The 21670-nt window shown below is 43.3% G+C and overlaps 1 protein-coding gene and 1 long non-coding RNA gene across 4 annotated transcripts in view; one reads left to right on the top strand and one right to left on the bottom strand.

Moving 5' to 3' along the window:
• LOC309529703 overlaps nucleotides 1-21670 on the top strand; it is a 151744-nt gene that overhangs the window by 49764 nt on the left and 80310 nt on the right. The gene's annotated exons all lie outside the window — the stretch shown is intronic.
• PPP1R21 (protein phosphatase 1 regulatory subunit 21) overlaps nucleotides 1-21670 on the bottom strand; it is a 39665-nt gene that overhangs the window by 12249 nt on the left and 5746 nt on the right. For 2 of the 3 annotated variants that reach the window (XM_082217494.1, XM_082217492.1), the window contains exons 4-16: nucleotides 20213-20314; nucleotides 16388-16552; nucleotides 15966-16024; nucleotides 15111-15205; nucleotides 13209-13261; nucleotides 9718-9867; nucleotides 8232-8333; nucleotides 8053-8141; nucleotides 6798-6934; nucleotides 5745-5837; nucleotides 4761-4888; nucleotides 3236-3388; nucleotides 1650-1742 (exon numbers count right to left, since the gene is read on the bottom strand). In XM_082217494.1, the coding sequence (XP_082073620.1) occupies nucleotides 1650-1742; nucleotides 3236-3388; nucleotides 4761-4888; nucleotides 5745-5837; nucleotides 6798-6934; nucleotides 8053-8141; nucleotides 8232-8333; nucleotides 9718-9867; nucleotides 13209-13261; nucleotides 15111-15205; nucleotides 15966-16024; nucleotides 16388-16552; nucleotides 20213-20314 (1419 nt within the window). The remainder of the gene's footprint in view (nucleotides 1-1649; nucleotides 1743-3235; nucleotides 3389-4760; nucleotides 4889-5744; nucleotides 5838-6797; nucleotides 6935-8052; nucleotides 8142-8231; nucleotides 8334-9717; nucleotides 9868-13208; nucleotides 13262-15110; nucleotides 15206-15965; nucleotides 16025-16387; nucleotides 16553-20212; nucleotides 20315-21670) is intronic. The other variant, XM_082217493.1, reaches the window with a different exon arrangement.

Here is a 21670-nt window from a genome sequence, read left to right on the forward strand (position 1 = left end):
ATTTTTAAACACCCAAGAAGAGCACAGCCCAAGTCCATTAGACTGGCTTCCATGCAACTATGACAAGTTTGGCTAAATAGAGTATTTGCCCTGGATAAGTGTTGTGGTTTTACATTATTCTCCAAAAGCCAGAGGAAGAAATATATTTGGGGGTTCACATTATGTATTCCTATCTATTTACTAGCCATTTTATAGAACAGCTTGAATTAAATTCTAGCACAACATGAATTGGAGAGAATTACGAACTGCAAGAGGACTACTCAGAGATCAACTTTGGGCTTTTAGCCACTAGGTCAACTGGCCATCTAGCTGGAAACCTGGTTCCTGAAGCCAAATTTCCAAGCTGGACAACATGTTTGGCAGCAAATAGACCTGACAACAGCACCATTTGTGTTAGAGGTTCTCTTCACTCACCCCACCAGCAATAAGATGACACAAAATAAACAGAGAATGCATGCCAATAAAAAAAAGCTTTGTGTCCATTCGCCTTTTCTGTCTGCTGAGTTCTGGTGAGGGGAATGTCCAATTTCATACACATTTGACCTTCCTTTTTTCTTTTTACAATAAGCCTGAGGCCAAAGAAAGGTGGAAGCGAAGTAGGACAGCAGATAATCAGAGATTTGATCCAAGCCGTCACATGTAGAGAATAACCATATCAGACAGTGATACTGAGCTTTATGGCAGGCTTGTTCTGCACTCTCAAGCCTGGATTGCATGCAGAAGTCTAGAGCCAAGCATAACCCTTTCACTAGTTAGACAAGGGATGCTTGAGATATTCAGTCTTTGCGAATTTTTAATGCAAACTAAACCTCAGCGCCTAGGGCTTGCCGATCGCATGGTCGGCGGTTCGAATCCCCGCGGCGGGGTGAGCTCCCGTCTTTCGGTCCCAGCTCCTGCCCACCTAGCAGTTCGAAAGCACCCTTAAGTGCAAGTAGATAAATAGGTACCGCTTTATAGCGGGAAGGTAAACGGCATTTCCGTGTGCTGCGCTGGTGCAGGCTCGCCAGAGCAGCGATGTCACGCTGGCCACGTGACCCAGAAGTGTCTCCGGACAGCGCTGGCCCCCGGCCTCTTAAGCGAGATGGGCGCACAACCCTAGAGTCGGACACGACTGGCCCGTACGGGCAGGGGTACCTTTACCTTTACCTTTACCTTAAACCCAATACACACTGTGCAAACTAACATCATTATCCTCCAAATTTCACACACCACAAATCTTGTGATGCATTTTTTGACTCGATAACTTATTCAAATTTGTTTTTAAAATATTTTAAAATAAAATGCATTTAGAAACTACTTTTTTTTACTAATATTTTGTTTACAGGTACACATCTTGTGGAAAAAATCCATTAAAAGTAAGTATGTAAATACAAAATAAAATTTTTCTTTGTATTGGATGCCACCCAGAGTGGCTGGTGAGGTATAATAATAATAATAATAATAATAATAATAATAATGTGTGGATCAGGCTTACAAAGGAACAAATTCAAAATTGGCACAGTTTGCAAACACTCACCCATCAATTCCCTATTTAGAGATGCATTGCCATGAGCATTAAATGACGTTAGGACAGTGAGACTATCAAATTTAATACAGTTTCAGTGAGCGCACTAAGCTTAGGAACAGCTACGTGTCGGACGACTGAATACCTGCTGTGCAAGGCCTTCTCTGCTCTCCGTGGAACTCAGAAGAACTCTGCGGTTGGCCAAGGCCTCTTCATAAGGCACTGAATCGCAACATGGCTAGAGCCAAAAGATATACATGACTTCAGTGAGTTGGGTTACATATGGGAAGTGTTAAGTTCCCCCGCCCGCTTGCCCTCCCTCCCTCGCTAGCAAAAGTATTTGTTGATGCTTTCCAGGCCCTTGGTGGCAGAGATCAGCGCCTGGTATATTACACTTTTGGAGGGGGGGGGGAGGCAAAGAACAAAGAGAAAACACACAGCTGCAGCATTGCTCTAAAGTGCCTTGGGCAGAAAGCAACAGAGGAAGGCCACTGTGCATTCCATGCATGGACCGGATCTCAAACAATGAATGAAAACAGCTGCATGTCATTCGGACGGCAGGTTTTTCAGCTGGAAACACCATCAGAAGTTCTGTCATATAAGCATGAAGGTAACAAAAGAGTTGTGGGAGATGCTGGCAGCAGGCAGAAAGAAGGGGGTGGGATTAGGATGGCGTGAAAATAGTAAGAGAGAGGCTGAAACAGGGTGACAAGGAGTCTAATGGGATGCTACGGGAGTCAGCATGCAACACGTCTGTCCTAGCAGCCCCTAGCTAATGACCAAGAATCCCACTCAACTGAACTAAAATTTGGGAGCTGCCTCCACTGTCACTTTTCTTCGAGCTATAAGAAAAAAACCCGCCCATCCACACCCACAAGCAATCAACTAACTCACAGCGGCTTGAGTTTTTAATTTTTCACCGCAATTCATTATACTAGTCTGGGACTGAAAAAACACAAGTCAGCAGATTCATGTGATTTATTTGCCACTGAACCACACCACTTCAGAGAAGAGGTGGAGTGAACTTTATACAGTGTTTGAGTGCTCCTCCATATTTTGTTTAAAGTGTGACATGATGGGATGTGGCGGGGTTCTGTGCAAGGAGAAGGGTTCTAGTCCTACAATGCAAGTCTGTGGCTTAGAAAACTACAGAAACTCCACAGTCCCAAAGTAGCCCAAGATTGAAATTTGTGGCATAATAAAAGATGCACTCATGTCCCTCCCGCTCTCTGGTACCAGTGAGACAAGTAGGACAATAAGCCTGCAGTGGCCTCATCAAACTTTTCGACAGCTCTAGTTACACTAAACTCCTAATTAGCTCCATCCCCAAACAAACCTTGGCCTATGCAAACATATTGAACCTGTCCTGCTAACAAATGTCCACCTCTATTCGACTACCAAACTGTGAGACCACCCTGCCCAGATTTTTCCACGCAGACTAATAATGACATTCCATCCATACAGTCTGCCCCACCCAGCCATATTTCCATAAACAGAGAGAGAGTATATTGGTCTCGTATTTATCCAACAATCATCACGCTCCACAATCTTTCCTGCAGCTCTGCCCCAAGCAAGTATACAGCTCGGGAACAAAAAATGATTTCATCAGCAACAAAGAACCACTTCTTCATGGGCGGAGAGAATCCAATCCCACATCAAAAGGATTTTTAGAGCGTGTCCAAGGGATCCAAGTCACTGCGTTACAGCTATTGTTCTTGAACAGGCACAAACCTTCTTCAGCAATCTCATGTAAGCAGCTGCTTTCTTCTTGTACTGAAGCATGCACTCCGCCGAGAGGGGGTTGATAAACTCCATTCCTCCCTTAGGCCCATAGCTCAGCGATGCAGTGAAGCAGTCTAAGTTATTGCTGAAGAATGAAGCAACCTAAACATACAAATGCAGAGATTTAAAATACTGGGCAAGTTTGCAGCTAGAAGAATGAGATGCAGAGAGAGTCCTGAGCTTTTGTGTTCCCCTTCATCCTACTTCAGCAAAACCACAAGGAACTTGGAACCATTTGCTTTCATTTTAGATTAACAGCGCGTTGCAGTATTCGCGGTTCTTTAGGTTTGTTTTTGGGTTTTTTAAAGGTGAGTTGTGGGGACATGACAGAGGTGTGCAAGGTCATGCCTGCAGTGAACGTTTCCTCATATAATACTAGAAAACCAGGTCCATCTGAGCTGTGCAAGATTCAGGACAGTGAAAACGAATTATTTCTTCATACAGCCCACATTTTAAACCATGGATTTTGCTCCAAGGTGATGTGACAGCAACTAGCTTCGCTGGTTTAAAAAGAGGATAAGACAAATCCATTAATGATAAAGCCATCAATAACTACTATTCGATTATTTCTTTAAAACTATATATTGCTTGATTGGGGGGGGCATTTCAAAGAAGTGATGGTTACATTGGCTCTCAGTACGTTTCCGGGCACAATTCAAAGTGTTGGTGCTGACCTTTAAAGCCCTAAACGGCCTTGGTCCAGTATACCTGAAGGAGCATCTCCACCCCCACCATTCTGCCCGGACACTGAGGTCCAGTGCCAAGGGCCTTCTGGCAGTTCCCTCACTGCAAGAAGCCAAGTTACAGGGAACCAGGCAGAGGGCCTTCTCAGTAGTGGCACTCACCCTGTGGAACACCCTCCCACCAGATGTCAAAGAGAAAAACAACTACCACATTTTTAGAAGACATCTGAAGGCAGCCCTGTTTAGGGAAGCTTTTAATGTTTGACGCACTATTGTATTTTAATATTTTGTTGGAAGCCACCCAGAGTGGCTGGGGAAACCCAGCCAGATGGGCAGGGTATAAATAAATTGTTGCTGTTGTTGTTGTTCTCCCTCCAATATTGGAGGCAGTGTGTCTCTGAATACCAGTTGCTGGGAGTCACAACTGAGTGCTTCTGCACTCATGCCCTGCTTTGGGGCTTCCCACAGGCATCTGGTTGGTCACTGTGAGAACAGGATGCCGGACTAGATGGGTCACTGGCCTGATCCTGTGGGGCTCTTATGTCGTTGCGTCCTTATGAACATACTTTCTGGCTGCACAATTTTATACTACCTAAGCTTTACCCTCAAGGAATCCATCACAAGAACAACAACTTTCTCCTTTATAAAGATTCCCAATTTGTGACAATAAAAGGGAACTTTTGCATGAATTTAGATACAGATACATCACAGAGGGGCTGCAAGCTCGTGTTAGTTTCACAATGCTGATTTAGGCAGCAGTGATGGGCACTTTGTGTAAGAAAAGAAGTTACCTTGCCGGCTCCGTTTGTTAATGCTACCACAGATGATAAGATGCAGTCGTTGGTGGTGATGAGCTTCTGCGTGGCTGTGGGGAGCTCTTGCTCCAAAGCAGCTTTCTGACTATAATGCTTATAAATATCTAAAACCAGAAAGAATTAACTTGCATCAGGTGTGCACATCGCCCTCCGAACCTCTCATTCAGATCCAGTCAGAAAATCCCATTTCTTCCTAAATGTCACTTTTTTCTACCTAGGAAAGCACTTTCAAAAGATAGATACGACTATCTGTGGAGACAATCCTACAGAGATTAAACTTTCCGCATGCAAAGCATGTGCTCTACCACTGAGCTAGCTATATTTTGAGCAAATCCCAATTGCCTGGCACACTTAGACAGCAGGAAAGAAGAATATAGTAGGAAGTAGCTAGAACCGTTTCATTATTGAGTATTGCCCTTAACGAAAATGGACTGCACACCTTCTGTTTCAGTGTAGTTAGGCAGAACCCTTTACATTATGCTAGCAGTACTTAATTTCACTATAAACCTTGTGATTCAAACCTTAACAGTCCAATCCTATGGATATTTTCTTGCAACACTTTCCCCTGATTTCAGTGGAGAGCCAGTACTGAGTAGTGGAGGGATCATTAGGTTTCAAAGAGAAAGACTCGGGTTCAAATTCCCAATCCATGGTAAAAGTCAATGTAGGCCACCCCTGACCCATTTCACAGGGTTATTACAAAGATACATTACCAGTATTTATTGTTATTTTTGCATATGGTTGAAAACTTGTATCAGTAAAAAGCAACAACAACACTGTATATTTGAGTATATTTTGTTTCTCCCTTTTCTTGATGCACATACTAGGTAGGCCGACCATGCAAAGGCCATTACATCTTTATGACACCCACCCACCACCCATAAAGTGTTAAGCGACCAGAGCGCTAACGTGTCATCTTTTTAATAAAAAAAAAGCTGTATATCCTTCAGCCAGTCTCACCTTTCATGACATCGTGAAATCCATTAAGGGTTGAAGCAATGTATGTGAGCAGAGAGCTGAAGTTTGTACGAAGCAGACGGTCTGGATTTGTGCCTGGAAGTTGTACAAAGAGCAGAAAATCCAAATGTAATGACAAGTGTCAAGGAGAAAAAGGGCATTTGCCAAATAGAATAGTTCCCGCTAGCAAAACAGTTTATAAGAGGCCTGGTTTCGTTAAAAGGATGGGGACATTTTTGCATTGCAGTCGGTTGGACTAGATGACCCCTGGATTCCCTTCCAACTATACAATTCTGTGAAGGAGTTCATAAAGGAGCCTTCACGAACTCGGTGCCCTCCGGATGTTATGAGCTGCAACGCTTATCACCCCTAGCCAGAACGACCAACTGCAGGGCACTAGGTTGGCAAAGGCTGCCATAAAAGAGCAATACGCAATCAGCGTTATCCAGCCACCTCAGTCCAAAACAGGGTAGAAATCCGAGTCCCTTAAATTTTTGAAGTTCACGTGAAGTTCAGATTCCTGGTCGAGTGGAGAATTTGGATGAGGCTGGGGAGGGAATCCTATAAATACTACTACCCATAATCAAATTATGGAGTATTCCAACAAAATCCCTTGAACCGTTTTTCGTCCGCTTTCTGTAAAATACAAGACTCGCTCTTATTCAGTGTTGATTCCAACCTCAGTACACATATAAAAACACTGTACCTACAGTTTAAGGAAATTTCATTCCAAAGAAATATATATATACTAGCATTGTTGTATCTGGAAAAGCCCAGGAAAGGTACACAACCGGGGGATTGATCACTGGAGCATAATTCTTAAATATTTATATTAGAGTCATACTAGTGACAAAAAGGTAACTGGCCTACAAATCCCTAGATACCCCAGATCCTTTCATACAATAAAAGCAGGCAATAACATGCATGTAATTTGATGTCAGTCTAGCAAAAACAGAAACACCCACCCACCAGATTCAATACTTATCGCACTGAATTTTGAAATTTTAGACCCTGCAATACGGTATTTCAGCTGCCTGGTCTGCTGCTGCTACTTACTAGGTAAGGCAAGAAGATTAATGTACGTGTGCAACTTCTCAAAGACTGCAGTCAGCTTCTTCATGTCTCGCTGCAGCTCCATGTTCCTGGCTCTTAACGCAGCTGTGCAAAGAGAAGATTCACACTCTTCTTCCAAACTAGGAACATATGAATTTATGTTTTTAAAAGTGAGTATTATGGTGGTAGTGGTTGTTTTTTTAAAAAATACATGATATTCAGAAAAGATGAGATAAACATTGTGGGGCACTTTTCTGAACAGGTGGCTATTGAGGGTTTGTTCAAAATGTCAAAAAGGAACCCATATCAATGCTTCAGTGATACATAAATTTAAGCAACTGGTTGAAATGCTGCTGTTTACATTCCTTTCTCTTTACTGTTTTATTGGTTTTAGGTGTTGGAAAGGTGAGTTATATGTTTATACATAAAATTTAAAAGCCAGACAAAGAATCAGTTAAAATTACTAAACTCGCAAACAGTTCTGCTTTTAACTTTGTCAGGCGCCTTCATCACTTTCACCTGGCGGCATCCATTACTGCAGGCTATAGGTCGGTGAGGAAGAGAAGAAACCAGGCTATTCCATTGGCTCAACTGAGAGACCAACAACTTCTGTTTCTGTCTCTCCTTGAAAAACTTTCTGCTGTAGTTGATTATTTTAAGAACTCTGCAACTAAGAACTAGTGCTTTGAGGGTTTTTTCCTTCTCCCTTCCAAAATATTTCCCTCTTGTGCTATGTATTTTTGATAGTAAGTCTGAGGATAGGGGCTGTCTTCTTATTGATCTCTATAAGTCAGTCTTGCAACTTTTTTGGGTTAAAGAGTGAGGTAAAAATGCCCAAATATATATACACAAATAAATATGAAGATGGCTCTCTAACAAGATGCATGGGGGAGAATGACATTTATACGAAAGCTGCTAAAATTCTGGGTGATATTCAATGTTAGTCATACGAGTAGATCCATTGTAATCAGTGTATGACCATTCGATAACACACTGCACAAGAGATCCTGAGTTACATTAAGCGATCTAACACTGGAAGCAATGCCCTCTCAGACAGATAATGACAGTTGCTATGATAAAATAAAGTAACTCCCCACCTCCCGCCAACACCTTTGAAATATTCATTGTCAACCATCATTATGAACATTCTCAAGAACCAGAGGTATGTGACCATGCTGCTCTCAGACTCTTAACATAATTTATGAGCAGCACACTGAATTATAGTTCCCATTGTGCAGATCAAAAAGGGGGAAAGTACCTTTTCAATTGATAAGGAAGAATCTTCCTGAGAAAGCAGACATAAGATGCTAAGTAATCAGAAAAGGATTTCAATTTCACAGTTGTCTCCTTTGAAGAGAAAAGAAGAAAATGTCTCTCAGGTATTTAGTAGCAACCTGTCTCAGACATGGAATGTGACAATAAAGACAACCATATTACCAGAACTGTGACAGTGTCCTCAGTGATGCTCTCAAACAAGTGTAGCATTCCTTCTTCCAGGGGGCGAATGTAGGATGCGTTTTCATGAAGGTACTGTGAAAACTGAACCAAGAGAGACCCGTCAGTGGTTCCAGCAGGCACTGCTTGCAAAGCCAGGGAGCTATTTGGCATTAAAACAGATTACCAGCGCTGCTTTTGAACTGCTGTATGACGGGGGTGCGGGGGACAGATTATTTTGGACTATGGGGACTGGGAGGGACGCGGGTGGCGCTGTGGGTTAAACCACAGAGCCTAGGACTTGCTGATCAGAAGGTCAGCGGTTCAAATCCCCGTGACAGGGTGAGCTCCCGTTGCTCGGTCCCTGCTCCTGCCAACCTAGCAGTTCAAAAGCATGTCAAAGTGCAAGTAGACAAATAGGTACCGCTCCAGCGGGAAGGTAAACGGTGTTTCTGTGCGCTGCTCTGGTTCGCCAGAAGCGGCTTAGTCATGCTGGCCACATGACCCGGAAGCCATACGCCGGCTCCCTCGGCCAATAAAGCAAGAAGAGCACCGCAACCCCAGAGTCGGTCACGACTGGACCTAATGGTCAGGGGTCCCTTTACCTTTACCTTTTAAGGGGACTGGGAGGGGGAGAAAGTAAGAGACGGGGAACATTCAGAAACCCTGAAGCAAAACTCTGTGCAGGCATTTTGGCCAAGGGAAGTTGAGATTTATTTTATTTACAAAACCATATCCTGCGACTATTTAATTATAACCCACAGCTTCATCACTACAGGGTTCCTCAAGGCACCTTACTGTTAAATATTTCAAAATAGAATACATATAAAAGCAATGCAGCAGCAAAAGCTCAGAACATTACTGCCCAACATCACATAACAAAGTTTTGTTTTGTTTTTTAAAGAATCTGGGAATTATTATTTTTATTCTTCAACTGGCTTTCCAGCATCTCGGACAGAGAGAGAACTGCTCTTTCACCTGGAGGTGCCAGGGACTGAACCTGGAATCCTTTGCATACAAAGCAGCAATAATGTTACCTTGAAGAAGAAGAAGAAGAAGAGGAGTTTGGATTTGATATCCCACTTTATCACTAACCAAAGGAGTCTCAAAGCGGCTCCTTTCCCTTCCTCCCCCACAACAAACACTCTGTGAAGTGAGTGGGGCTGAAAGACTTCAGAGAAGTGTGACTGGCCCAAGGTCACCCAGCAGCTGCATGTGGAGGAGCAGAGATGCGAACCCGGTTCACCAGATTACGAGTCCACTACTCTTAACCACTACACCACACTGGCTCTCTAGTTTCTCTCTTGGCAGAAATGTGTGGTGAGAAACTTTCACTCCATTCTGTACCATTTTGCACAAATAAAAAAGGAGATTGTTTTAACAGCTACATTGCATCCGCTGTAGAAAAATGTAGCAAGCTGGCACATAGTGTGCTTATCGTATGTCCACTTTAAACTCTTTACGTAAAGCTCACCCCAAGCCAGCTTACCTTCTGATTTAATGGTGATATTGTATCTGTGGCGGAATCAACAGGGAAAATCTGGACTCGCTGTTCCGTGTAGGTATGGAAATTCAGAAGGGCCGTCACCAGGTCTTGAACAAAGGCCAGCGCTTGGCCAGCGAGGTCACGCAGCTTCAACTGCAAGGTACAAAGAGCAGGGATGCAGCTCACTCTTATTTTGATGGAGAGCAATCTCTTTTACAAAAGGCCTTTCCCAGAACTGCTCCTAACTGAACAAACAGAAGATTCAAATATGACAGACCTCCTCCCTGCTGCAAAGGTTCTTCGTCTAAAGAAGCAGATTAAGAGCACTGTGATCTGATTGTATCAGGGCAAAATCCTGATGATGATGATGATAATGATGATGATGATAATGATGATGATGATGATAATAATAATAATAATAATAATAATAATAATAATAATAATAATAATGTATTTGTACCCTGCCCTCCCCAGCCACAGCCAGGCTCAGGGCGGCTAACATCATGAAACTAAGACAGTATACTAAGAACATAAGAACAGGCAAACAATTAAAATACTTCTTAAAATTAGTTCAGAGCAAATTAAAATATGGACAGATGGCAGTCCACGGGTAAAATTGAGAGTGGTTAATATTCTCCAGGGCCAACTGTTACCACTGGTCTTATAAAGGACCTGTGAGTGGGCTAGGAGGCCTCTTTAATGCTTGTTCTTATACAAAAAGAAAAGAATCAGGCTGAACCCCAACCAAAGGCCTGGCGGAACAGCTCTGTCTTGCAGGCCCTGCGGAAAGCTGTCAAATCCCGCAAGGCCCTAGTATCTTGTGAGAGAGCATTCCACCAGGCCGGGGCCATGGCCAAAAAGATGTTGGTGCTTCTCATTCATTTTTCAGCAACAAAACCAGAATGCATTTTGTGGTGGGAATGAAAGCCAATATACTTCACAAGTAGTTTTCTACTAGGCATCCTTCTATTGTCTTAATTGTTTAGAAGACCACGTGCAAAGACTCGGACAGCAGCAAGTTTTACCGTATTAAACTCTCAACCTAGAGAGTTGGAGCAGTGCTGTACTTCTGTCCCTCATCTACAGCACTCATGCCAAGTTCTTTTCCAGTCTTGGTGGGTGGGGCTGAGACAAATGACTTTTTGCCATCTCCAAGGAGCAGAATTCTGGGAGAGCCTGTTCTACCTCTGAAAGGTGGCTGCTCTTTTAGACTTCCGGGTTGGCGCCATCGCCGAATGGCGGACTCCCTCCGAGCTCCGGAGGGAGTCGGCTCGGCAGGGGCTGGGTCCTACCGCGCCGGCGACGCGGGGACCCTTAAAAACCACGGGAACGGATCCCGTGGACATGGTGACTCGGCTGGCACCGTTATCGCCCTCCCGGCTCGTGAAGGAGCCTTTTTAAAGGCTACGGATCGGGTGCCGGGGAGCGGCGTGGTGCTTTGAGTCCTCCGCTTCCCCTGCCGAGCGCAGCCGCATGCCATTCGGCGGAGAGCGCTGGCTTCTTCCAAAGGAAATTCGGACAATTAACAACAACCCGTGAGTAATTGGGCAACCGGGTATAAAAGGAGGAAAAAAGAAATTTTTTTCCGGATTTGGCACGAGCGGGAGGGGATCCAAAAAGGAAGTCAGTCCCCTCCCTGATTGTAAACATGCTAAAACAAGGACTGAGAAACCAAGACCGATTCAGAATTTTATTGATGATAAAAATTATTAATTCCACGATCTGAATTACAAGAACTGTGCTGGAGGAGAAGAGAGGAGGGTGAGAGGAAAAAGGCTACCCCCCCCCCTGGGAACCGGGGTGATTCGGAGAGCCTGGTGAAGAGAGATGGAGAATTTGACAGCTGTCAAGGGAGCTGTCAAAGCTAGAGAATATAAAGAGGATTTTGTTACAAGTTTTCTGCTGGTGAATTTTGTTACAATTTGATACAAATATGGACATAAACTGCCAGGGAAGAAGAAACAACAATTTGACTTTTGGTTTAGAGGATACAAAGTTATTGCAACCCCCCTAGAGGGGTTTTGGGACATTACAAGTGTCGTATGTGGAAAACTACTCTGGGATGTACACAGGTCTTATCTCCTGGGAAAGCTGTAAAACTGAAATATTATTTTGTCTACAGAGGTGACTATAATACAATAGAATCTTCTATTGAAGCAAGAAAGGAACTGGACGTAAGTCTTTGTCCCTGAATAACAAACCTCTGTAGAGACACTAAATTTTGGAACAAGAATGTTTTAACAGCTGAACAAGATAGAAACCTGAGAAAAGCAAGAAATAAAAGAGCAAAGGACTAACTACGACATGGAAAGAATAATCAGAGGAGCAACAAATGATCAAGGAAAACCAAAGGCCTTTATTAGACTGGACTTTTGAAGTTAAACATTACTAAAATAACTAAATTCAAAGAAAACCGGCAAGATGGACTGAGATAAAATTTTGGCTGTGGACTTAAGACCTCCAGGCCGACAACATACAGATAGATGGACATGGGGAATCTAAACCGGGGAAGGGAGGGGGAATCTTAGAATCCAAAGGCTATGTAATCGATTTTTTGAACTTTCCTATATTTTCTATCCTATATTCTTTACAACTTTGACCTTATATGTTTTTGTCTTACTTTTTATCTTTTTTAAGAACGAGGGAACTCGTGGAAGGAAACGAGAACTGATCTTGGGGGGAAAATTGTGTATTATTTTAAGATAAGGAACGTTGTTAAGATTGTGTAAATTTAAATTGGCTTATGAGTAAAATGTATTAGGTTTAATTTGGGAATGAGAGCTTGTGGAACCAACTTAAGGAAAGGGGAATACAGTCGGGAGGGGAAGGAGGAAGTCCCAGAAAGAAGGTTATGAAAGGAAGGGTTTAAATTTGTTTTTCTGTTTCTTTTTCTCTTTTATCTTTCTTTCTTATTTTTCTTATTCTGTTTTTATTGGAAATTCTAATAAACATGATTAAAAAAAAAGAAAAGAAAGGTGGCTGCTCTTTTGACTCTTATGTCAAATTGCTACCAACAGCTTTTACGTAAATCCCCCCTTCTGCAGTCATGAATACTTGGGAGGCATTAACCAAGATCTGGCAAGATGGGAAACCCCAGGCAAATGGCAATAAAGGGTGGGCAAGAAGCAAAGGACTTTGAAAAAAATGCTTAATATCCAACATGTTTCAGATCTCTCAGGTTCAAATGTGTAAACTTCAAATACAGAAGTTGAATCTCTTGTATGATCTTCCACAGTATGAGGAAATTGAAGACAGTATAACAAAAGACTGAACTTCAGTCCCTGATGAGGTGCCTGAGAAGTCCGAAATGCATTGGATATTAAAATGTTCCTCCTCCCACTTTGCTTCTTACTTTTTTCCACTCATATCTAAGAGAGAACCAGCATCCCAGCTTTACAGTTCTATGGTTCTATTATTTTCTCTGCACCGTCCCAAAGCCTTAAGCCAAAGATATTGCGAACTTTTTAGGTTAATAATTTAGGTTTATTACTCACCTGCCGCCTTCTACTGTGTAATGGCACATTCAAAGCATTATACTGGCTAGACCCTACGAAAAGAATCAAAGTATTACAGCAATTATTTTCTCTCTCCGATCCTCCTGCATTGCTTTAGACTCTTAAGCCATTCAAGAACAGAGAAACATCTTTTTCAAGCTGAACGTCTGACTCCTAGAGCTAGTAAAGGCTAAAAATTCAAATAAATGAATAGGATATTGGCAGGTGCGTATGTCATTACGGAATAACACATTTCAACCCCAATCACCTTAGGATTTCTAAAGTTCTTTTTCAACAATATAGTAGCATGATATTGTTAAAACTATAACCCACTTTTCTGTCTCAAATACCAGGTAGGTCAGGAATATCCATATAAGTAAATGGAAGGCCACCTTAAGGCTACAAAAAACTGAAATTTAAATTGAGAACTTCCTAATTTACAGCTCAGTTTTTTAGCAAATACAGTGCACAAATCCATTTATATTAGGCACATGGATTTCTTTGTAAGCAATGCAAATGAGACACCTAAATTAATGGTAGGCATTAATCCATAAGACAAGCATCTATTTCAGTAGTTCCGCTTGGCAGACTTGCAACATTTGCCACACACCTTGTCACCGTAAGCTAACTATGTTTCTGGATGCTCAGGTGGTAACAATAAATTCAAGACAACTTATAAAATGCCCAGCCACGTCAAAGCTAAATTGGGGAAATAAAAGACAATTAAACCTAAACCCAAAACTGGCTTAATTCCCAACAAGCTAGCCTTAAAAAAAACCCAACCACCAAAGCTTAGGAACTGTCTACCGGGATACGAGGAGCATCTAAAGTAAATACCTATCTAGGTGCCATTAACAATCTGAACTTAGAGCACAACAGCCAGTTTACAAGAGCATTCCTGACCCTAAGGGCAAGGGCAGGCAACTATTATGGGAACGGAGACTGCATTCCCTTGAGAAAAGTGATTGGGGCCTGCAAAAGCCAATGTTGGCAGGAACACCCCTTTTTCTCCCCTCTCTCATTCATTCACATTCATAGCAGAGAGTCTACCTCTCTCTGGGATGTCTCCAGCCTCTCCCACTCATTTATATGCTCTCATAAACAGGAATACAACAAAGCAGTGGCTAACACAAAGCTGGGAAGTACAGGGAAGACCATGGGTTGCCGGCCTGTGTCTTTAGAGGGTGGGTATGTAGAAAGTGGATGAGTCTTAGGTACAAAAAGCCCCAAGCAATGGATGGTTTCAGCTATTCAAGCAAGCCGCAGAGGATAAACAAGCGGCTCAGGACTTTTCTCTGATGTGCCCCCTGGAACTGCATCTCTTGGCATGGGAGGGGGATAGGAACAAGCCTTTACTTTTAATGTTAATGAAGGAATAATACAGAAGACAAGCACCATTCAGTGGCTCATTCTGTAGCCAGCAATTGTTTGATTACCCCCAGCCACCCTGCCCTAACAGCAATTTTCACTGCATCATCCCTCATGTGATTGTATGTAGAAGGTTATGCCATTCCCAGAAGACTGTGCATGAGAGAGAGCTATCTGTCGCCTTGCCCTGCCCATCACTTAACAGGTACCTGTACCTGTCTTGGTGCAATTACTGCGTACGTTTCACTACCCCGGTTCCAGATTTGCTGGCATAGGCAAAAAAATTGGGTAATTACATCCATACATTGGTTAAGTTGTACTAAACACTACAGAAACGGAGATGGAAATTTAACACAGCACTGCCATTTTCAGCGGCAGCCTGTGTGCCTTATCAAGCATAATTCCAGCCTGGTTGCTGACTGGGCAAAACTAAGTTCAATTATTTTTGATGAATTGGAATGGTGAAATCTCAGCTTTTCAGTTTTCTATAGCTTCTTTTTAGCACACAACAAAGGTAATCCATGCAGTACCTACTGGTATCATTGAAAGGAACCTTTTCACTGATGATGTTCAAGGACTCCCCCAATCTGCTGCTCAAGTCCGCATGAAGGTGCTTTAACTGCTGCTGGCTGGGTGATAAAAATAAGGCAACAACATTAACTATTGGGTTTTGGGGTGCTTACTTGAAGCTGAAAAAACCAAATCCATACATTTCCCATGAAGTTTCACCGGTTATGTCAGCTGATGATGGGCAGGTGAGTATGGGAAAAATCCTGATGGGCCAAACTGGACCCCCTGGTAGGCAAAGATTTCCCCACCCTGGACCTATATATATATAAAAAAGTAAAGGACCCCTGACAGTTAAGGCCAGTCGCAGATGACTCTGGGGCTGTGGCGCTCATCTCGCTTTACTGGCCAAGGGAGCCGACGTTTGTCAGCAGTTTTTTCGGGTCATGTGGCCAGCATAACTAAGCCGCTTCTGGCAAAACCAGAGCAGTGCACAGAAACGCTGTTTACCTTCCCGCCGCAGCGGTACCTATTTATCTACTTCCACTTTGACGTGCTTTCGAACTGCTAGGTTGGCAGGAGCAGGGACCGAGCAATGGGAGCTCACCCCATTGTGGGGATTCAAAGTTCCGACCTTCTGATCAGGAAGCCCTAGGCTCAGTGGTTTAGACCACAGCGCCACCCGCGTCCCTACCCTGGACCTACAGGGTACCTTAATTAATAACACGTGAGAACTGGTCGGACTCCGTATAAGGTTGCTCCTTACGCCCATGCCCATGGTAAGGTGACAACGAAGCAATAATTGTTTTACAACACTATATGCCTCAATAAAATGGAATTCCTAATCACGTCTTTATTTTTTAAAGAGATCAAGAGCATTACCATTCTTCTGTTCGAACCCTGCAGTCCTTGGCCTCTCTCTCTAGCGTTTGAGATTTGATCTAAAGGTAAGTAGGGAAAACAGAGCTGTCAATAGCTATTTGCACAACCAACTCCACACAAAGATTTTGAGTATGTCTTATTACTTTAAGCATTTATGAAGCAAAGTTCTGCCCCGAAGAGCACAGAAATCACTGCTGAATGACAACAAGAACAATCAAACCAAAAACAATTAGTTACATCAGCACCAGGTAAAAGAATTTAAGAACACAAGTATAATTAAAACAGTCACTCAACCTGCAAATAAAACATTGATTGAAAAAGGAAGAATTTTCCCAGTCCCAAAGAGGCCAACAACATATGAGATGGATAGGCCTTGATGGTCTGAGATCTAGGACAGGGGGACACACAGCTTTGATACTTACTTCTAACTTGGCTTTATCGCTTTGCAATTTCTCTATTGTGTCCATGTACTTCCGAGTGAGGCCATCCACCACAGCTTGGTGCTGCGCTGCCTCCATCTCCAAGACCTCCAGCTTGCTCCTCAGCTCAGTTTCCAAAAGATTGTGTTTCTCATTGGCTTCAAAGAACTGAAACAAGAAGGGAGAGCCTGACGTCACAGAGCATCACCCAGGGAAGGGCTGGCAGCTCAGATCCAAGGCTACACTGAAACAAGCACATGCCCTAGGGCTGCAGCTCATAATTTCTGGCACCATTGTTTCCAGGAACGTCATAGGCCGAAGACTCTTACTTTGTAAGTTGTACATTTCTACTATACTAGTATGTTGGCTCTTGAACTGGGGAAAAAACAAGAGAGGGCCAAACTAGATGTGATTCAGGGCATTTGTGCTCAGATTCTCCTGTGGTTTTGTTTTTTATTAAGTTAATATAAGTGACGGGGGGGGGGAGAAAACAGATAAGGATCAAGGCATTAATCCCTCTGAAGCTATATAAACCTACGTATACCACTACACCCCTGCTGCTTATACCCACTTTTGTAAAAATCACAGGAGCTCCTAATCACAGATTATCTAATGCTGACATGACCCAATACTGAATCCTTCAAATACAGATGATGAAAATTCACACAATTTAAATACAGTGGTGCCTCGCAAGACGAAAATAATCTGTTCCGCGAGTCTCTTCATCTAGCGGTTTTTTCGTCTTGCGAAGCAACCCTATTAGCGGCTTAGCGGCTTAGCGCTATTAGCGGTTTAGCGGCTATTAAAGGCTTAGCGGCTAAAAGGCTATTAGCGGCTTAGCAAAAGGGGGGGAAGCGGGGAAAAATCGGAACACTCGCAAGACGTTTTCGTCTTGCGAAGCAAGCCCATAGGGAAATTCGTCTTGCGAAGCAGCTCAAAAATGGAAAACCCTTTCGTCTAGCGGGTTTTCCGTCTTGCGAGGCATTCGTCTTGTGGGGCACCACTGTATCTGGTTTCTCACCTTCTTGGATTTTTTTAAAAAACCCTTTATCATTAATTCCCCCCCCCGTTCCACCCCCACCCCCCACCAAGTATAACATCTGAGTACTTCCTCCACAACTACCAAAATCTCTAGCCTTGTCTGTCTTTGGAAGCTGGACAGGCACATACACTGAAAACATGGAGAAGCTTTGCTTCTGAATTAGCTCTCCTGCAAACAGGAAAAGTAGATTAAAAAAAAATTAATGAAATACCAGCAATTATTAGATCCAGTGCTGAAGAGGAAAAACAAATCACATTCAGCAAAAAATTAAAATTAAGAATTTTTTAATGTAAAGGGAGGGTCCATGTGGTACTGGACATATAACGGGGAGAGCCAGATTCAAATTCGGCTCAACCATGAAGCTTTCTGGGCCAGTCACTACATCACAGCTTACAGCACAGAGTTGTTATAAAGAAAAAATGGGGATATACCCCTCAAAAATGGACATTCAGTAAATTTAAACAATGAGGAACTGAGATGGAGGGAGCAATAGCCATGCCCGTTTTTTGTTTTTGTTTTACTTTAAGAGTTCCTAATGCATTTAAGAGCAAATACACATTTACACAAAAATAACTTTGTGCACAGCAGCAAGAAAAGAGTTATCTGGCTCCACTGAGACCACAGGTGCTAATCTATAGGCACCTGCAACAAACTGTCTTCTTGGAAGCCTTTGCTCCCTTTCTGCAGGGGGGAACTTAGTTTTAAGCTGAAAAAGGAGCAACTAAGGGGAAAAAAATACTGCAGAAACAATTTGACCAGAGTCTGGAAATGAGAAAGAATGCAAGAAGCTGGTGTGCAAACGGAGTAAGCTTAAATGTACATAGCTTTCTGAGCATTAAATTTGGAGGTATTTTGGTTATCACTAGAGCATTGATGAGAAAGGAGAGGTAGCATGGCTAGTAAATGTGTCTAGTCAGGAAGACAGGGACCTATGCCAGGTGAAGGGGTCATGGCCATTGCAGATTACATAGGAACGAAGCTGCCTTACAGAGTCAGACTATTGATCCACCTAGCTTAGAATTGTGTTTTGTGACTGGCGGGGGCTCTCCAGGGTTTCAGCCAAGAGTTTTCCCCAGCCCTACCTGGAGACGCCGAGGATTTAACCTGGGACCTTTTGCATTGAAAGCAGGTGCTCTACTGTTAAGCTATGTGTACAGCAAAGGCTGGTCAGTGAAGAAAAACTGAAAGATGATGTAGCCCAAGCCTCTTTCCAGAAGACAGGAGACCAGCCAGCCACAGATCAATCTATGCATTATCCAAACAGCAGAGACACCAAAAGATGCATTTAGGGCAAACGACTTCAGTAAGGCAGTGAAAGCCACATGTTATACATGCCACTTGTTAGCAACTAGTTTTACCAGTGAGCTCCCTGCCCTTAAGCCAACATTTCATCTCTACAAGGAATAGCCAGCAGCAGACAGCAGACTCTGGCACTCATCTCAAGCTTTTCCCTGGGAAGGAGGAAGAGAGGATTCAGCTACTAATTCCCTCTCCTCACTTGAGCTGCTTTTGCTCGAAAAAGACACAAAAAGATGAAGAGACTATTCCATATGTGCACCTTTTGTCTCTGCTCCCTCTGGTCTCCAAGTCCAGAAACTACTTGGGAAAAGGCGAGAGGGAAAGAGAAATGGGGACAAAACATATGCTTGTGAAATGCTTAGAGGTTTTTGCTTTTTGTTTTTACAATAAAGCAGTGTATAATTTTTGTTAGTGAAATAAAACGGCAAAATAGCCCCACAGTCTTTCCTGCATCTCTTCCCTACCCTCCAAAGCAACAGAGAAATGTTTTATGACTCCAGAGGAGAGAAAGAGTTGATGACCGGGGCAAGGTGTCTCCCCCCAGGGGAAGCACAATGGGCTTGGACTAGATCAGAAGTGTGGAATCTTTTTTCAGCCAGAGGGTTACATTCTCTTCTGAGCAGGACCTCAGCCAAAAGTGGGCAGAGCAATGAATGTAAATTTTCACCTTGGTACAGTAGGCTAGTTTCTACACACGCTCCTCTCTCTCTGTTCTCCACCCAGGCAAGCAAGAGTCACTGTCAGAGTTCAAGAGCATGCAAAAGTGCTGGAGGTGGGTGTAAAGCAGAGTCAGGGAGGAGGGTGGCCTGGGGAGTCCAGGGGGCCAGACAGAGAGGCTTGGAGATCCATACGTAGCCTCTGGGCCTCAGATTTCTCACCCCTAAGTTGGAGGATACTGGATTTGTTCTGATTCTATGATCTTGCATTCACTTAGTACAAATTTGGCATTTTTTGGATTCAAAGAAAGCCGGGCATCTTGAAACAGTCAAGTCAGGACACTGTGAGAAACAAAGTTCCAAAATGCAGAACTAGCACAAGGCAGATGGTCATTCTGTTGTTTAATGTTTCTTAGAAGTTATACATTTCTAGAGAGCACTGCTCCTGTGGACTACCAGAGTTCATGGGCACAAACCAAAGTATTTCGAAACACAGCAGAGTCACTGAACAAATTGGCCAATCTTACCTAAAAGACACCCGGGGTTGCTAACCTTTTTTGGTGGACACCTTTTCCAAACTGGATAAACTGTTGTGGGCAACACACACACTTACACAAACACCATAACCAAGTCCACAATGCAACCTTTTTTATTTGCTACAATATGTTTCTTTCATGCCTAATTTTAGGCAGGGGGCAGGGGAGGGACTCCTGTGGGTGCCAGAGAAGGCCTCTGTGGGCACATGGGCATCACAATGGCACTCCCTCCTGTACAAGTTGCCATGGAATTTAAATAGCCGTAGAATATACTGTGTACTACCAAATTACACACCTGAATATGCAGCCGCTCATTCTCTTCTATTTTCTTCTGAAGGTCTTCATCAAATACGTTTTTCTGTTCTTGGCTTAACTGGGATGCGGGTTCGCCGGTCTTCTAAAAGAAAGCAAAAGCATTCCTGCTTACTGAATGTACTTAAAGACTACTCCATAATCATAGCTCCTGTGGATAGTTAGTACAGCAAAATATTGGAACTGCTTACGGTTTTCATACATGGGATTTCTTTAGAGTTACTATAGAATGGAGTAGAGTGTGAGTTTTCAACTTGGGACTTCCTGATCAGTAGCTCAGCTCCTCAGTCATTGACACTAGCTCTTCCCTGAATAGGTTAGGCTAGGTATGGAGAGCCGTTGGCCCTCCAGATGTTGCTGGACTACAGCTCCCAGCAGCCCCAGCAAGCATGGCCAAAGTTGGGAGTTGTAGTTCAGCAACATCTGGATGGCCACAGTTTCACGGAAGCAGCGAGCAACATGGACTCATGAACCCAGAGCTCCCAGTTCCAGTTCTCTATGGCAGCACATCAACCTTTGAGGGAACCCCACGCTCCTAACTTTCCCTTTATCTATTTTGCTGTCTGCCATAATTTTGTGCAATTTCTCACTTCCTCAATTGTACAACGGAGAGAATGCGGGCAATGCTTGGCTTGCTTCCTCCTCTTGCTTTTATTGAAGATCCTGCACCACGGGTTCTATAAAATGTGCTAGTCATAACGATTTAATGAGAAGCAGGAAACGAGCAACGAACTGGCTTCAACTAATCTGGCAACATCTGCTTTCAGAGATTGCATCAAATGGCAAGAAGGCACATTATGCAGTTTTGTTGCTCAAGCTAAGGGGGTCCAGTCCTGGGCACTGCCCAGATAAGTGCCTGGGAATCAAGCATAATATAGTACTCAGGGTTCCTCAGAGGAAGGGCTTGGTATAATTGTAATAAATAACCAGTCCATTTTTTTTGTTGATGTTTAGTCATTTAGTCGTGTCCGACTCTTTGTGACCCCATGGACTAGAACACACCAGGCACGCCTGTCTTCCACAAGACACTCCTTCATGGATCACTGCCTTGCCGTGGCGAAGGGGCTTGAATAACTCAGAGAAGCTATGAGCTATGCCGTGCAGGGCCACCCAAGATGGACAGGTCATAGTGGAGAGTTTTGACTAAACGTGATCCACCTGGAGCAGGAACTAGCAGACCACTCCAGTATCCCTGCCAAGAAAACTCCATGGACAAAGTCCATTTTAGGACACATCAAATACTAAAATAGTGACAGAGAGAGAAGGGGGGGGGGTAATCAGATAATGCAGCTGGAAAGAAACCTCTTAGACAGCAACCCAATACACAATTACCTTGGAGCAATACCCAAAGAGCATAGTGGGGCTACCTTCAGATTAAATATGCATTAAGATTGCATTATCAGTATCTAACAGGAAGAGCAGAGAAGACCAAGCAGTAACC

Source organism: Podarcis vaucheri (assembly GCF_965113315.1).
Source record: "Podarcis vaucheri genome assembly, chromosome: 3".
NCBI classification, from domain to species: Eukaryota; Metazoa; Chordata; class Lepidosauria; order Squamata; family Lacertidae; genus Podarcis; species Podarcis vaucheri.